The 17,194-nt window shown below is 41.7% G+C and overlaps 1 protein-coding gene across 2 annotated transcripts in view; it reads left to right on the top strand.

Annotated features, from left to right (window-relative positions):
* Window positions 1-4,165: 4,165 nt before the first annotated feature.
* Window positions 4,166-17,194, top strand: part of RPS6KA5 (ribosomal protein S6 kinase A5) — a 543,858-nt gene continuing 530,829 nt past the window's right edge. For both annotated transcript variants that reach the window (XM_085626532.1, XM_085626531.1), the window contains exon 1: window positions 4,166-4,469. In XM_085626532.1, the coding sequence (XP_085482658.1) occupies window positions 4,406-4,469 (64 nt within the window). In that variant the 5' untranslated portion in view covers window positions 4,166-4,405. The remainder of the gene's footprint in view (window positions 4,470-17,194) is intronic.

Below are 17,194 nucleotides of genomic sequence, written 5' to 3'. Positions count from 1 at the left end.
ACAGTGCCCCGCACCTAGAGGGGTATAAAATGTTTTTTGTTCCCGCCCGAAAATCTACAATGGGAAGAGCTAAAGGGGGCTTAATAACGTAAGTGTCTCTCTCCTTACAAGGGTCTTGGGATGCCCTGGGTTGGAGCTCGGACAATATCCAGGGTATCATTTATTGCAAGAAAGGCTTAAAATTTGTTCTGATAAATTTCTATAATGCGGGACAATCAATGCAGAGGTTGAATGAGCTCAAGGATAGATTGGCAGACTTGCACGCTAGGGGAAATAGCCCCCCAAATCTGATTTTAGTGGGCGATTTCAACTGTCACCAATGCCCATATTTGAAATGGGGAGGGGGAAAATGGGACTCTTGTCCGTCTATAAAGGATTGGCACTTAGAGCACACAATGGAAGGCAGCGAATTAAGTAAAATCCTGGGCACATATGATTTAGCCCCCACGATGGATTTAATCAAACCCAGGAACTCTAATACCATTAATCCCTCTTTTAAAGGCAGGGGCAGGGATAAAATTATTGATTTTATCTTTGTGTCACATTGTTTTAAATGTAAGATCATAGATTTTAGTATAGAAATTAGTATTTTTAGTGACCATAACCCTTTGGTGTTGTCCCTGAGGGTCTTGGATTTACCTACGCAGGCAAGGCCAAGGATGATGGGGGGAACACTGGAAGCAGTTGACCAGGGCAGGCGTATACGCTGGACCAATATAGATGGGGAAGCATTTTATAAAAGACTCATTGCATCCCCAGAAAGTGGGATATGGAAGTGCTTAAATCAGGAAGTTGAAGGTAAAGAACTGATAAGTGCTTTTGAAAGTATGGCAAGGGACATTGACAGGTTACTGAGGGCCAAATCATCACCTATGTCTAATCTCTCACCAAAATGGTTCGATAAAGCATGCTCCAGAGCCCAAAAAGAATTGAAACGGGCACTCAAAACGGTACCTAAGAATAGGAGCAGGATAGTGGAATGTAGAGCCCAATACAAACTGGCCATAAAAAGGAGGAAACACACTATCCACTACGAGGCCTGGGAGAATTTGAGGGAGGCAGCTGAGAAGAGAGATATGTCTAGATTTTGGAAGGTGATTAATGACCCGAGTTTCCAAGCACCGAATAATGAGAAGGTGGCTTGCAATGTCCTGCCTGAAGCATGGGTCTCTCACTTTAAGAATCTGTATAATCATGGCAGCACCATTGCCCGACAAATTACAGAAGTGGGCATTTTACCAAGCTCTTGGTCGCAGTTTACAGTGGGTGAGATCAAAGATGGAATACACGCCCTGACACGGAATAAGGCCCCAGGGCCGGATGGGATCCCCCCCGACCTATTTTTGTCCCAGGTCGACCTGTGGGCACCTATACTCACGAGAGTTTTCAACACGGCAGTTGAAATGGGAATGCCCAGGTCTTGGTCAACTGCTAGCATTGTTCCCCTATTTAAAAAGGGCAACAAGTGCGACCCTCAATTTTATCGCCCGATCTCACTAATTGACATGTCAGCAAAGGTTCTAGGGAAGGTAATCCTAAACCGCCTAATGGACTGGGCAGAGGAGAATGAAATAATTACCGATACCCAGTATGGTTTTAGAATGGGCCGTACTACCTCGGACCAATGCCTTAATCTATACAACTTGGTGGCAAAGTACACCGTGGCAGGCGAGGGGACAGTCTTTCTTGCCTTCATGGACCTGACAGCAGCTTTTGATCGGGTTAACCAGGAAAAGCTGTGGGAGATTTTAGAGCTGCTAGGGGTCGATCCAGGTCTGATATTCATTTTAAAATCATTACATATGAACACAACAGCCCAGGTTAGATACAGTAATGAGGGGAATCTCACTGACCATTTCTCATGTACTAGGGGTGTGAGACAAGGTTGCATCCTGGCGCCCTTTTTATTTACGCTATATATAAATGGCTTGGACAAAGCACTTGGAGAGCTGGGGGTAGATTGTCCTAGAGTGGGCAACAGAAGCATACCTGTCCTCTTATACGCGGACGACGCAGTACTCCTGTCACGCACAGGGAGGGGACTGCAGTCTCTTATTGATGGCTTCTGTGGGTTCATGGCAAATTTAGAACTATCTCCCAATTTAACAAAATCATACGTTATGGAAGCAGGAAAAAGACCAACGAGGAATTTTATTTTTAAAATTGGGGGCCACAAACTAGAAAAGGTCGATGTCTTTAATTATCTAGGGATAATTTTCGACAGACACCTCAATTTTAACACACTAATCTCAGAAAAATGTAAACAACAGTCGAGTATAATGGGCTCAATTATGAATCGAGCTACGAGATTAGGCCGCTGGTCATTGAATGAAATATTGAATCTATATAACGCAATCTGTTGCTCCAAACTTATGTATGGGAGTGAGGTTTGGGGATTCAGAAACACTTCCATGATACAATTGGAGGAAAATAAGTTTCTTAGAAGGATTCTGCAAGTCCCTCAAAGTATTCCGGCCCACATTGCTCACGAGGAGCTAGGGCTCCCTTACATTACTGATAGACTAAGCATTAAACCAATAATGTGTTGGAATAAAATCTGGACCAACCCTGAGGCTAGTCTAGGTAGAAAAATAATTAAAGATTGTATAAATAGGGACAAAGGACATAGGATACCGTGGCTCAAATATGTGAAGGATACGCTGAAGTGGCTGGGCTTTGTTAGTTGTTTTGATGAGCCCACATCCCTGACGCCCCAGTTAAAAGTAGTTATAAAAGCAGAATACCTCAGGCGTCTAGCCTGCGCCCGGGAAGACAGTGAAATACTGAAACGGTCAGTGCGATCACACATATTAACGAAATCTGTTGCAGGTTTAGAACCTTACCTGGCGCAGATATATAATAAAAATGATAGATTTTTAATGACAAGATTCAGACTGGATCTTTTACACCACATTTTAGCTGTCCCCGCAGGGTTCACAAGAGATATTGGATCAAAGGGTCCATGCGGCTGCGATCTGGGATCTCCGCAGGATACCCTCCATTTTGTATTCTTTTGTCCATTATACGAATACCCGCGGGCAGTTTTCTTAAAAACCATCCTAAGAGTGAATAAATTTAGCCAAGTTAGGGTAGCACTCCTATACCTGAAACTTTCCTCGGAACCCCTTACCTTGTTTTGCACTGTGAACTTTTTAAGATTAGCTGCAAAATTAAGGAAGTCTAGACGTGAGGCGTAAGCAACTTTGCTTGTTGGACACAGAGGGTTGGGTTCTATGATTAAAACTTCCCTTTTAAACTTTGTTTACATTCTGCACACAACAGTAGACATTACCGAGGATGTATGTAAATTATGAATTGTATGGTACAGTGTATTTGGGATGTTTTAGGACGTTTTAATATGTTATAGCTTATTTTATAAAGTATTGTTTTAAACTCGCTATGATCATGCATTTTAAATAACTTCACTGTGTTGGTATCTCGTACTTTATAGATGTTAGCACCCTGCACTTTAAAACTCTATGAATTCGCAGCCTTTTTACCCGTGTAATCCTATTATTAAGGCCCCGGACAGACCCTGCAGAAACGACTTATTTTAATTATTTTAAGATTATTTGTCCACATTATTGTATTATGAAATGTGTAAATGTATTGTTCTTTTCTTGGATGTTTTAATATCCGAATAAAGATATTTTGATGATGATGATGACTAACCTGACGTGTGACACAGGACAGGCTGGTAGTTCTGAGAGGAGCCCAGCCAAACAGAGTCATGAAGGTCAGAAGGAATCCGAATATGGTGGGGAATAGCAGATATCAATCCATTGCCATATAGTTGTTGGGGGAGCTGTTTGTATGTGTATGGTATGCGTTTGAAAAGTGTTAGGTATGCCACTTAGTAGAGTACTTCTGCTTTTAGCGTATTCAGTTTATCATTATTACATCTATGAATTTGAGATGCCGTGCTACTCTTTCTTACTATTCCATGAATTGTGGTATTTTCCGAATGCCAGCGTATTCCGCTGCTGCGAAATTGTAGTATGTCTTTCGCTCCCGTGCCATGCACAGTGAGTGTACCACGGTTGTGTTTCTTCTATGTTCACGCCCTTCCAGGTTGTACTGTTTGTTTACAGCCGAATCCTTCCATCCAATCGACGACTGGCTGCTGAATGAAGCTAACCAATGAGATGGCGGCTGCTGGGAGCGAGTGGCCAATGGGATGCTGGCTCCTGACAGCACCGCTGGGTCAACTAAATAGCCCTTGAGATGGTGGTTGCGGTGCATAGTAGGGTTGTGAATCTTTTTAGGCGGCGTGGAGGGAAGAGTTTTTTAGCACTTAACCACGTAGTCCACGGGCTCCAAGGCACTGGCAGGTATTGTCTTGCCCCCAAGTTCGCCTAGGCAATGAGACGCCTGTCAGAGCGGAGCCTGCAGTGAGGAGGGGAAGATGGAGGAGGCTCCGGCTGGCGGATCGGAGGAGCTGCACACCGTCAAACATCAGCTGACCAATGGTAAGTGTGTTGCTGTGAAGCATAGAACCCCGAAAACCAGGAGAGAGCCGGCAAGCATGGGCTCTTTACACTCCTCTACGGAAAAAAGCAAGGGATTAACGTTTATATTGGAGACGAGGGGGCTCACCTCAAACCCTGTCCTACGAGGCAACATGCGCTGGGTGGACCTTCTGTCCTCGCAGGTCGGGAAGTCAAGCAGGGCTCGAGCCAAATGTCTGGCTCGACCCATGTTCCATGGGACTGGCATCAAAACAGAGTCAGAGTAAGCACCGCAGGCACTGCTCCACTCACCCCACAGTGCGGCTTTTGAAAGGCAGACAAACTCCGGACGGCTGAATTTGTAAAATCAGTTTTTCTTCTTGAAACGAAGGCAGACCATGTAAATGAATGTCTCTATGTGGCCAGGTGCGTTTCATTTGTGTATCAATAACAACTGTAACCTGAGCATCCCTGAGCCCTATTTTTCTAATCTATTTAGTTGCATTTATTGAGATGGCGAGACCATATAAACCTGATCAGGGTAAGCCGGCAAGAAAAACGATTGCCCTGCATTTATTTTCAACACCACGGAATAATTTGTATTTATTGAATCTTGTGCTCTAATTTACCGTATTAAATGAATGAACAATTTGCTATTAAATGGGAGATCGAAGAAGAAAGTAAGCCTCCAGAGGCTTAATTTTACAAGTTGCAATCAGGAAAGCTGTTTAAATCCTAGCTTCATCAGTTGACCAAATTGTGTGTGTGATTTTAATCTAGGCAAATTAATTTTTTCACAGTTCCTCATTTTTAGGTCTCACCCGCTGACACCGCATGCTCTGTTGTAAGGGGTATTTTTTTACTATAAAGGGCTTTGAGTCTGCCTGTTGCTTACCATTCTTTAACTTCATTTTTACTCTTCTTTGTTGGCTCCGAATTGGCCTGCAAGGACAGGCTTAACTTCCTTTTCTTTTGTGTGGAGCATGGACCAAGCACAGATTGTGTAATCTTGATTAGTGTCTGTCTGCTGCTCACTCTGTGATTGACGTACTATTTCTTCTTCCTACTCCCCATCTTTGTGTTGCTACTTCCCAATCACAACCCCCCATCTCTTTTATGCGTGTAACTAGGTTGTAGCATGCACCGCCCCTACTGCCCTACCTCTCCCGTCATCCTTGCTTGTCTGTACCCTCACCCCCTTCCCCATCTTTGCTTACCCCTTTCGCTTGCCCCCCAAAAAATGCTATGAGGCGGCGCCAGTACTGCTGCACAATATTGCTTTTTTCTTTTCTAACTTTATTTTTAACCGTGTTGCACAGCCATCCTGCTGTACAACATGGCTAAAAGACATTGGCAAAGCCAATAGCTCTCACATAGGCAAGGCCTATTGGCTTGTTCTTTGAGCAACCAATTTGAAAGGACCGTGTGGTAATTCAGTTCAGGATGTGCGCTGTACAAAAAATTCATTCAGTATGGTTTAATGGGCAAAGATGTTGCTTCACGTATTATGGTAAATGCCTTTTCTTATGTATAGTTCTCCTGACAAATTGACATCTTTCTTGGTTGGTTCATGGCAATGTCATCAGGGCGCAGAATAATTTGAATGTTTCTAAGTTCATGTTTAGAGACAAATTTTCAATAAATAACACTCGATGCGCTGCTAAAATTCAATATTACATTTAACACATATGTTGAAGAAATTGCAGTTTAAACTTAAAATTTAACGTTTTTTTAATATTATTTTACTTGGCATTTGTTGCATGATTTGCATGTCAAATTTTGTGATGACTTGGCTCGTGCTTTGGATCTCATAGCCAAGCCAGATCCCTAGCTCAACTTTCTCTGACTTTGCTTGCTTACCCACCACTACCTTGTTCTTTGTGCCTCCTCCTGCCGCAAGGGCTCTACTCCCCTGGATAGGATGTGGATATTCTATATCCTTTAGAGACAGGCAAGGGTGTATGCTTTTCATATTCTGACAGGCAAGAGTTCTTGCTATTCATATTCTTTTTTTCAAAAGCTCGGTTTTATTAAGTTTTTGTTTTACTTGCGATCAAGGGCACTTTAAGTGTTTTCTGACTTTTGCTTGCTGTAGCACTGCACTTTTTCAGGGCATTCTTACTGCTGTCTAGTCTGCCGCAGCTCATGAAGTTTATTGCGGAGAGAGTTGGCCTCTTCCCACAGGAAACTCAAACAATGTTGACAAACCCACTATGTGTTTGCAGTTAGATCACTGTATGTAGTGTGAACAAGGACCCATTAGGTGTCCTTAAAAAAACGATGGATTTAGGCCCAGATCTCTTTACTATGGTGAATGTATGACATTGTTCTGCATTCTGTCCATCAATAGTTCTTTTTGCGTTCTTAAAAGACCCCTCACACACCAACCTGGTTGGTGTCATGCTTCATCATTGGGGTCCCAACCGGGTGGCCGAGTGCCTCCCGGTTGTGCTACGACGCCTGATTACAGCGGAGCAGGTGTTGTGCATATATATGATGTGAAGTGATTTTGTACAGTTAAAAATATCTCTGAGAATCCTTGACTCTAACTTTAATAATGGCGGCTCAGGGTATGGTTAAAAAACAATGTGTAGTGCAACTAATCCGGAATTATTACCGTAAATTGACTATGTGTGGCGGTCTACATGTTTCAGCCCGTTTAAAAAGTGAAAGGGCTTTCTTCAGGACCTGTTGAGTGAATGGTGAGTGGCAAAGGTGAAAGGTGCCACGTGAAACCTGTTGTGATACCTACACATGCGGTAAGGTGTCTGGTTTAAGTGTCGGTGTACTCACTGACACTTGAAAAATACCTGTCGGCACAGAAGGAGACCTAACAAGACATGTATGTTTTATCGCAACATAAAATGCAATCTTAGTGGCAAAATTAAAGTGCGGTAGTCATGTGTCTCTATGACTACTACAGTGATCGGCGTGTTGCCCATGCTTGCGGCGGCATGCAGGAGGTTCTATGCATGCTGCGTCAGTTATGAATAGAGCAAGGGCGGTTGGATGGTGAGCGCGCGTTTAGTTGGTAGTGCTAGGCGCCGCTCAATGGATGTAACAGTGGCGCTGTCTACCCCCTGGTGGCACCTTTCACTTTTGCCACTCATCATTCACTCACCTGGTCCTGAACAAAGCCCTTTCACTTTTTAAACGGGCTGAAACATGTAGGCCTCTACACCAGTCTCCCACAAGATGACACGTTGGGAGTCCTAGAGACCGCATTGGAGAAAACCGACGGGAAATACCACACATCCAGAAGATTTATCTGGGAATGCGCCAAACTTGTGCTAAAAGTCAACTTTTTCAAATTCGAAGGCCAACTCTACCTTCAGAAATACGATCCATGGGGAGCGTTTTCACCCCCAGTGTTGCAGGCCTGTATGTGCACGATTTCGAGTCTATTTACATTTTCTCCAACAATGAGCCTCGGATTCAAGAAATAAAGTTCTATAAACGATATTTAGACGACATCCTACTCATCTGGGAAGGTAACACTGAGTCACTAAACACCTTCTACCAATGGCTCAATACCTGTGACTAGAACCTCAAGTTCACACATTTGTTTGACCATCATAAAACCACATTCTTGGATCTGGACATCTGGCCTGACTGGCCATCTGAAGAGCAAAACGCACTACAAACCTACAGCCCGAAACTCACTCCTACACTTCTCCAGCTTCCACCTCAGGCCCCTCCGGGAAAATCTCCCCTACGGACAGTACCTGCGGCTGCGAAGAAACTGCAGCAGTGTGGCAGATTTCAAAGACCAAGCCAAAGACTTAAGCAACAAACTCCAAGACCGTGGGTACCCCAAACACATCACTGAAAAAGCCAAAAAACGGGCCCGGAACCAGGATCGCGAAGTACTCCTTGAGAAACACCCACGAAAAACCTCACCAACACCCTTGACCTGCGTCACGACCTTCAACACGGTCTCCAACAAAATCTCCAATATCGTTAAAAAACATTGGAAAATCCTAAATACAGGAAATCTCAACTGGGACCTTCCCTTAGTGTCTCACAAAAAAGCAAAATCCATCAAAGACGCCCTGGTATCTACCAGGCTGGTCCAACAACACAAACCAGACAACACTGTCTTAAATGCTTGGGGGCTCCCAAGAATAACTGGCCATTTTGCGTGTGGCAACTGCAGTGTTTGCCACCTGACCGAAACCACTAAAAATCTCCATCTACAACCAGGAAAAACGTGGGAACTGCTACAACACACCAACTGCAACACGGCGCACGCTATATACCACATTGTATGCCCGTGCAACCTTACCTACATTGGGATGACCAATTGGAAAGTCAAGACCAGAATTTGTGAACATCGGAGCACCATAAGATGCAGAAAGAACACCACCAAAATGACCAATCATTTTCTGGAGGCAGGACACACCACCAACGACATACGCTGGGTCATTATAGAGACTCTGGACGCAAATATGCCGAACATCCAAAAGCAACTATTTCAGAAAGAACATAGATGGATATATTGCCTATCCAGTCATAAGACAGGCCTCAACGATAATATTCCTTGGAACAGCCTCAGCAGAGCATAACCACCTGCAACTGAGAACACCCCATACATGTACGCCACCACTAATATAAGGACTTTAACACAAGAACTTGTCCCCCATTCTTTGGCAATATTAGCATGGACACCTCACCTAAGTAAGGACATAGATCCATGACATTGCTACTGTGATGTACCACCAACATCAGCACTGCAACTGATGTACCCTTGCAATCAACAGGCTACTTCTGCGGGAACACCATCTCACAATTCTGAGACTTGAACCTGTGCATCCAAGACCATGCACTATTTGAAAAAACAGTCATTGTTTAATTATCCGTTTTTTAAAACATTCGTGTATCTGACACCTAGTTGTGGGCTGAGTTTGACTGCACTCCCACACTAGAAGTCATTTGGAAAGAGGTAAACCGAGCAAAAACAGTTCTTATATCAATGAAACAAGTAAAGTCCAAATGTCCGTTCTATAGTCGTTTCTTCTTCTTTAATTCACTCTTGTACATATGTTTTTCTTGTTCCTGTACAAATTCTTCAAGCTAATGCCATCAAGCCAAGCCAACACGTGTTTCGTCCTCAAGGCTATCAGCCCAGGACTTCATCAGGGCTAGAGACAAAGAATAGGCTACATTGTATTACACAGTTCCAACATTACATGTGTTATTGAGATAGTAGATTCTACCATCACCACATGTGTTCATTCTAGTTAATCAATTGCGCAGTGTTGGAAATACCGTATTGGACATACACCATAAGCAAGGGGCAACCTATTATAGAAAAGATACTTGAAGTAAAAAGAGATCCTTCAATTACAGAACTGAGTGGAAGAGGAGAAAAAATAACAGGAGAGAAAGGAAACCTGTATTGTGAATAGTGCACCCCAATTGAAGAAATCAATTTAGATAAAGTTGTTAATAGAATTGTTCTAAATTATAGAACACAGTAACATGAGTTAGTGCGAAAACGAAAAGCAAAGAATAAAAAAAATAAAAAAATAAATTATATTCGAGAGACTTCGTCTATTACGACTAGTGAATTAGTTTCGTAAGAAAATAAGCTTAAGGTTACTGAGTCAAAATATAATCACCGTGAAACACATGGCGATAACCAAGATCGGTGTCCATGTGACTGTTAGTGAGAGGATAATATGTACGTTAATTTAGCACTTACCCAAATACTAAAATCAATATCAAGGAGATAGAAAAGTACAGTCTTCTAAGTCCTGAAAGGTCAGAAGACGTCTTGTAAGCCAGATTGCATCATAAATATTAATAAATTATAACATATAAGTGTATGTCACAGTAAAGGAATCCGACCTTATAGTACAACTTTTAGCTACAGCAAACAAATTATCCCGACTATTCCAAAATGGGTTTTAAGGCAAATTCGCCCTATAATCATAAGGCCGGCATAATGTTAAGCCAAACAGGTAAGTTTATAAACTTATGGCCCAAAATCGAGAAGATCGTGATTTTATACTGTTTTAGGAGTAACGTAAAATCTTGATAATAGTAACGTGCGTCTCAAAATTGCATGGATATCAATATACAAAAGGCAGCGTACCTTAGGAGTGGTGTTGGTAAGCTCCTTCGTATATGGTAATTATTAAGTTCCAAATATTAGGATTCCTTAGTATAGATTAATATATGGCAGCCAAATATCCTAGTTTAGTACAAAGAAAAGGAAACGTTCTTAGTTGTAACAAGCTAATACATAGTGAGTAATAAATAATTCTATTGTTATCGCAAGAATCGGAAAACATTCCTAGGTGCATAACTCATATAGTTAAGAGTTAAATTAGTGTCTAATACCAAAATTATAATAATACAAGAGCAGAAAACCTCACAGAGGTCAGTCTTACACAATCATGATGCTAAAAGTAAGCCATACTGGCATTGACACAGTGTGTCAACAGGAACAGTACTCGCACATAGGTGCGAGCAATAACGTTAACTCGTTATGCATTCTAAAGGTTCTATTGAATTAAACTTGATACCGTTAGTGTTATTGTCAAACACATCTATATTGCACAAGGTGCCAAATTCAACGGACGAAAATGATTACAAATCTTAGTTTTCTTTAAAAAAAAAAAAAGATATATATTTTTTTTTTTTAAAAGCCCTTCCTATTTAACATAAACTAGTCTTTGAGTTGTACATTCTCGTTTCCCTTGTACTGCATGGCCAAGGTCCGCAATCTGAACCATAAGCTCGAAAGTCGGCGTGTAACCCGCGCACCATCTTGGGACGGGTCTAAATAGTGTATGGTATTAAGGTAAATGATGGACAACGACGCGATCTAAAGCTAAGGGTCAACTACCCAGAAGTAGCACCATTTTGAACTTACTCGATACCGAATTCCAATTAAAGCCAAAATTGTTAGAAAGCACAAATATTATTACAAATCTTAGTTTTATTTAAAAAGCTTCAGAAGTCCTTCCTATTCGACATCGACTTGTCTTAAAGTTGTAAACTCTCGTTTACCTTGTACTGTATAGCCAAGGTCCGCAATCTGAGCCATAAGCTCGAAAAACGGCGTATAGCCCGCGCGCCATCTTGGGACGGGTAAATTAGTATAAGATGTCAAGATAAATGATGGACAACGGCGCGACCTGAGGCTAAAGATCAACTACCCAGAGGTTGCGCCATTTTAAACTTACTCGATTTGGATTCACAATTAAAGCCAATATCGTTACAGTGCAAAACCAAAGTTAGTTAAATCTAATAAAACAGCTGGGTTTAGACCAAAACTTTGCGACAGGTGTCTCTTATTGTTAGATAGCTAGCCATATCCAAAGCTATGTGCCATCTTGATTTCGTTAGTATACGTATGTTAAAGAACAGTGGTAGAACCAGCCTAGAAAAGAGAATATAAAGAAGAAAAATGGAAAGAAAAAAGAAGAAAAAATATAAAAAATATATATGTAGGAAGAAAAAGAATAAAAGAAAAAAATATATTAAACCAAAATTAAGGTAACAATAGCGGCCAATCAGACACCGAGAAAAGAGAAAAGAAGATTGAAGAGGATATTATAAGAAAGTACAGATTAATTCAATTAATACAACCAAATATTTGGACATAGTAGGACACTGTTGAGTGTCCATTCAAAACAGCTATTCCATATTCTCACATGTTCTAGTCTAAATAGTGAGACCTATAACATAAACAGTTCAAGGATAGCATAAACAGTATTCGAAAAGCATTAAGAGGGAATATAGTTCCATCTGAACTACATACCCAAGAAGTATTGCAGTTCATTGTCGATATTAATTCCCTTGTTCACCGCATGCAGTTTCAAAATCCAACGTGCTTCCATTTGGCGTAATTTCAGTTCTCGATTTCCGCCTCTTACATCTGGTGGCACAGTCTCAATAGCATGAAATTTAAACGACAGATTTTTGTTTTGTTCAGAACATTCCAAAGCATGGTGTACAATTGGGTATCTATCATCCATGTTTTTCAAGGCTCTGAAATGTTCAGAGATTCGTGCCTTAAGGTTCCTGATCGTACTTCCCACATATATCATAGTACATTTACACACAATTACATAAATAACGAATTTAGTATTGCAATTTATATATTGGTTAACATAAAATTTCTTAGATCCATTATATTGAAAGGTTCTAGTTCCTGAGAGGGCATATTTGCACATACTGCAGTCTCCACACTTATGGAAGCCCAAGTTATTTTTATGCAGCCAAGTCAATTTATCTTTGTTGTTTTTAGGGTAACTTGGACTAACCATATTACGAATGGTGGTTCCTTTACGGTATGTTATACTGGGACACCTGGTTAGGTGTTTATTCAAATCAGGGTCTACTATAAGCAGGTCCCAATGAAGTTTAAGAATATTATACACTTTATGTGACCAGGGGTGGTAATTTGTGATCATTCTCACCGGTTCCTGAGTTTTCGAGATCTTAACGGGGCGTGGTTTAAGTATATCATTTCTTGTGAGGGCATACGCTCTTCTTTTGGCTTGTTCAATCACTTTCACACCATAGCCCCGATCTGTGAACCTTTTTTCCATATCTAGGGTACATTGGTCAAAATCAGAGTCTTTGCTGCAGTTTCTACGCGCTCTATGGAATCCTCCATAAGGTATGGAATTAATCTGAGTCGTAGGGTGAGCACTCGCTGCATGTAATATGGAATTACAAGCTGTCTCTTTTCTATACATTCTGCTGTTAATCTCATTATTTTCTATGAACAATTCTACGTCCAAGAAAACTATTTTCTCAACACTATAAGTCATTGTAAATTTCATGTTGAACAGGTTAGTATTAAGATGTTCGTAGAAACTATGCAGTTCTTCCCTATTACCTGTCCAGTTAAGAAGGCAGTCCTCTATATAACGGCCAAAGAACATTATATAGTTCTGCCAGGCTGCCCCTGGTAGGCCCCAGATATGCGCCGCCTCAAACCACCCCATAAATAGGCAGGCAAAAGACGGCGCAAATCTGGAACCCATCGCAGTACCGCATATCTGTTGGTACCAATCTCCTCCAAACAGGATCACATTGTGCTCAAGAATCATTTGCGACATTGTTATGATCATTTCGGAGTGGTCCAAAAATTCCACTGGTCTTTTATAGAGAAAGTGACGAAGTGCCAACAGTCCCTGTTCGTGTAAAATGTTAGTATACAAGGACACCACGTCAAGGGTAACGAGGGTCATTGACTCGTCCCATGTAATGTCAGTGATGGTATTAAGGATATGTTTAGTGTCTCTAATAGTAGATGGTAGGTTGTTCACAAAAGGCTGTAGAAAGGTGTCTACAAATTCTGAAATTCGTTCCGTCGGGCCTCCAATTCCAGACACTATTGGCCTCCCAGGGGGGGCCACAGCATCTTTATGGATTTTTGGTACAGTGTAGAGACAGGGATATCTTGGTCTATCTATTAAAAGGTACTGATATTCATCATCATTTAACAAGCCCACCGTATTCCACTTTTTGAGTTGTTCATTGATCATTTTCTTTATATCAAGCACCGGATTACTGGGCAGTTTCTTGTACCACAGTACATTGTTAAGTTGACTCATAATTTCATTATCGTAGTATTCTTTAGACATCACGACAATATTGCCTCCTTTGTCTGCCTCCCTTATGATGATTGTTTCATCTATCTTCAGTTGTTTAAGTGCTAATCTGTCTTTAAATGATAGATTGTCAACATAAGGGAAACATTTTCGGTGGTTCATGCTACTTTCAAGTTTATCCAGTTCTCTTGTGACCACTTTATGGAATGCATCTATATTATTGCCTGAAGACAGGTGTGGAACCCATTTAGATTTGGGTTTAAGACCACTATCCTGGGTCTTGTTCATCTTCTGTTATTGACAAAAGTAAAGTTGTATCTCTAATGTCTTGAATTGAAAGGTCACCAACAATTGTATCAGAAACACATTGTTTATTAGGTATGGTGTTAAAAGGAAAATATTTTTTAAGTTTAAGATTTCTCGTAAATTTATAAAGATCTATTTTCACATCAGTCATATCGCATTGTGCTGTAGGACAAAAGCTCATTCCTTTTTTAAGGACAGAAATCATGTCCTCAGACAGTGTTGTGTCAGATAAATTGATGATCTCAATCTGATTTTTCACCTTGTCTATTGTTTCCCCTTGCTCCATGAGCAGGTGTTCACTCTTTCCCTTATTTCTGAATTTGCTACCCCCCCCCCCCCCGGTCTAGAAGTCAGCCTAACAGACCGACCAAGCAAGAGCGACAGCTGCCCAATGGTGCTTGCGCACGCATGCCTTAACCATACAAATTCACAAATGTACACATTTACAAGTATTGCACTCCTACAAATAACTCTGACCCTTGAATTGGTGCATATAACATCATGCCCTTTCAATTGTATATACCTCCTTCTAAGATGGCGGCCATATTGATCGACCGAACCAGAGCATTAGCGTCGTGTCATTTCAGCTTAGTTACGCATGCGCACGAAACTTCATGCTGAGTCACCGCCCAACCCGGACATGCCTCTCAGCACGTACCGGGCACAATCCACTTCCCACATAAGCTGCCATACCTGGGACACCTAGCACCAGCCGGGACTACGAGGGACTCGGTCAGGTTTGCAGCGGAGGGACCTGCAAGACCAAGTAAGGCTATGTGTGCTCCAATGGGGACCCACTGATGGAGCCCGCAAACCAACATTGTGCTTACTACAACAATTATTTTGACTTCCAGATCGTATTCTTGGACGATCAACCCTCGCCCCGATATTCTGCCTAATATCCCCATACATTGTAACTATAAGAAACTTTTGTGCATGTTTAGCACTGTCTTTACAGTTTTTAAAGTTTTTAACAGTTCCTCACTATCCGCTTATAATGTTCGCAGGAGCACCAAGTCACATCACCGCATGTACATACTCCTGCGCACAGTGCGCCCAGGACCACTTGTCATATCGCTAGTGGTCCACACTTGCGATACCAGGCTTCCATGAATGCAGCCCTTAGACTGCATAGGGTGTCTACGCTATCCCCAGTGGGTTCCCCCCGGGGGGTAGACAGCGCCACTGTTGTATCCATTGAGCGGCGCCTAGCACTACCAACTAAACACGCACTCACCATCCAATCGCCCTTGCTCTATTCATAACTGACGCAGCATGCATAGAACCTCCTGCATGCCGCCGCAAGCATGGGCAACACGCCCATCACTGTAGTAGTCATAGAGACACATGACTACAGCACTTCATTTTTGCCACTAAGATTGCATTTTATGTTGCGATAATAAATGTCTTGTTATGTCTCCTTCTTTCCCTACAGGTATTTTTCAAGTGTCAGTGAGTACGCTGACACTTCAACCACACACCTTAGCGCGTGTGTAGTAGGTATCGCAACAGGTTTCACGTGGCACCTTTCACCTTTGCCATTCACCATTCACTCACCTGGTCCTGAAGAAAGCCCTTTCACTTTTTAAACGGGCTGAAACATGTAGACCGCCACACATAGTCAACTTACAGTAATAATTCCAGATTAGTTGCACTACACATATTGTTTTTTAACCATATCCTGAGCCTCCATTATTAAAGTTAGAGGCAAGGATTCTCAGAGATATTTTTAACTGTACAAAATCACTTCACATCACATATATGCACAACACCTGCTCCGCTGTAATCGGGTGTCGTAGTCAATGTTCCCTCTAATTATTTTCCTCTGTGTGCTGCAGAGTAAGGTCTCTGTGCACCAAGGCTATGTGCGCCAAGAACCTGACCACGCGTGTAGAGCAAGGCTTTGAGTGGGATGAAAATACTCTGGGATCTTTCAAAGGGGCGTAACCATGCAATTAAGGGTGTGGCTTTAAAGCAATTACGCTAAAAATATGTGCATCGCATAGTGTGCCACCCTACTGATATTTTGCTGCTTCTGTCATTGCATCCAGATATATAATACAAGTAACATTACACCTACAAGAACTCAAGACTATTGTCTTTGTCAATGATTATTTTTTGCTTCAAGTTGCATATAATTTTGAAAATGCTTCCGCTCTTGTGGTTGGGGTTGTGGCTTAATGCTCGAGCTGTCGGTTTAGGAGATGGGTTTTTAGTCTCGGGTCAGCCTAACATCCTGTGATTCTGGGCAAATCAATTAATCTCCCCATGCATACATAAAAATATATAATAATAAATCATGTAAAGCTCTGCAGTACTTTTGGATTGAGTTCGCACTATATAAAATCTTGCTGCATTTCTTTACAAAATGCGGGGTAGAAACCATAACAGATGGAAAAAGAATGAGGGAAATAGAGGGAAAGAGATGGCATAAGGGAAGAATGAAATATAGGAAATATGAAAAGAAGGAAGAAACTGCGACAAGAAGGAGAGGTCAATATAAGGATGGATACAAAGGTGAAAGGTTTTAGAGATGGAAGAATAAAGTTATATTTGCATGGGTGGGTGCACGTAAGAATGGATTGAAAGATTAATGTTTGGATAGATGGATGGAAACCTGGATGGAAGGGTGAAAGGATGGGTGATTGATAAAACGTGGGTGAAATGATGGATGGATGGAATGGTAAAGGAAGGATGGGTGGATTAGATGAAAAGACAGACGGATGGGAGCATGAATAGACAGGTGACATGGACGCTGGATGAAAGGCTTAAAGGGTGGAGAGATTAATAGATAGGAGGGATGAAAGGACCTCTTCTAGGGAGGACAGACCTTACTAGCTTCACTCTCCTGATGGCATTTGAGGT

This window comes from Triturus cristatus, chromosome 9, assembly GCF_964204655.1.
Source record: "Triturus cristatus chromosome 9, aTriCri1.1, whole genome shotgun sequence".
Taxonomy (NCBI): Eukaryota; Metazoa; Chordata; class Amphibia; order Caudata; family Salamandridae; genus Triturus; species Triturus cristatus.
The sequence above is the reverse complement of the archived record's forward strand: the minus strand, read 5'-3'. Positions and strand labels throughout refer to the sequence as shown.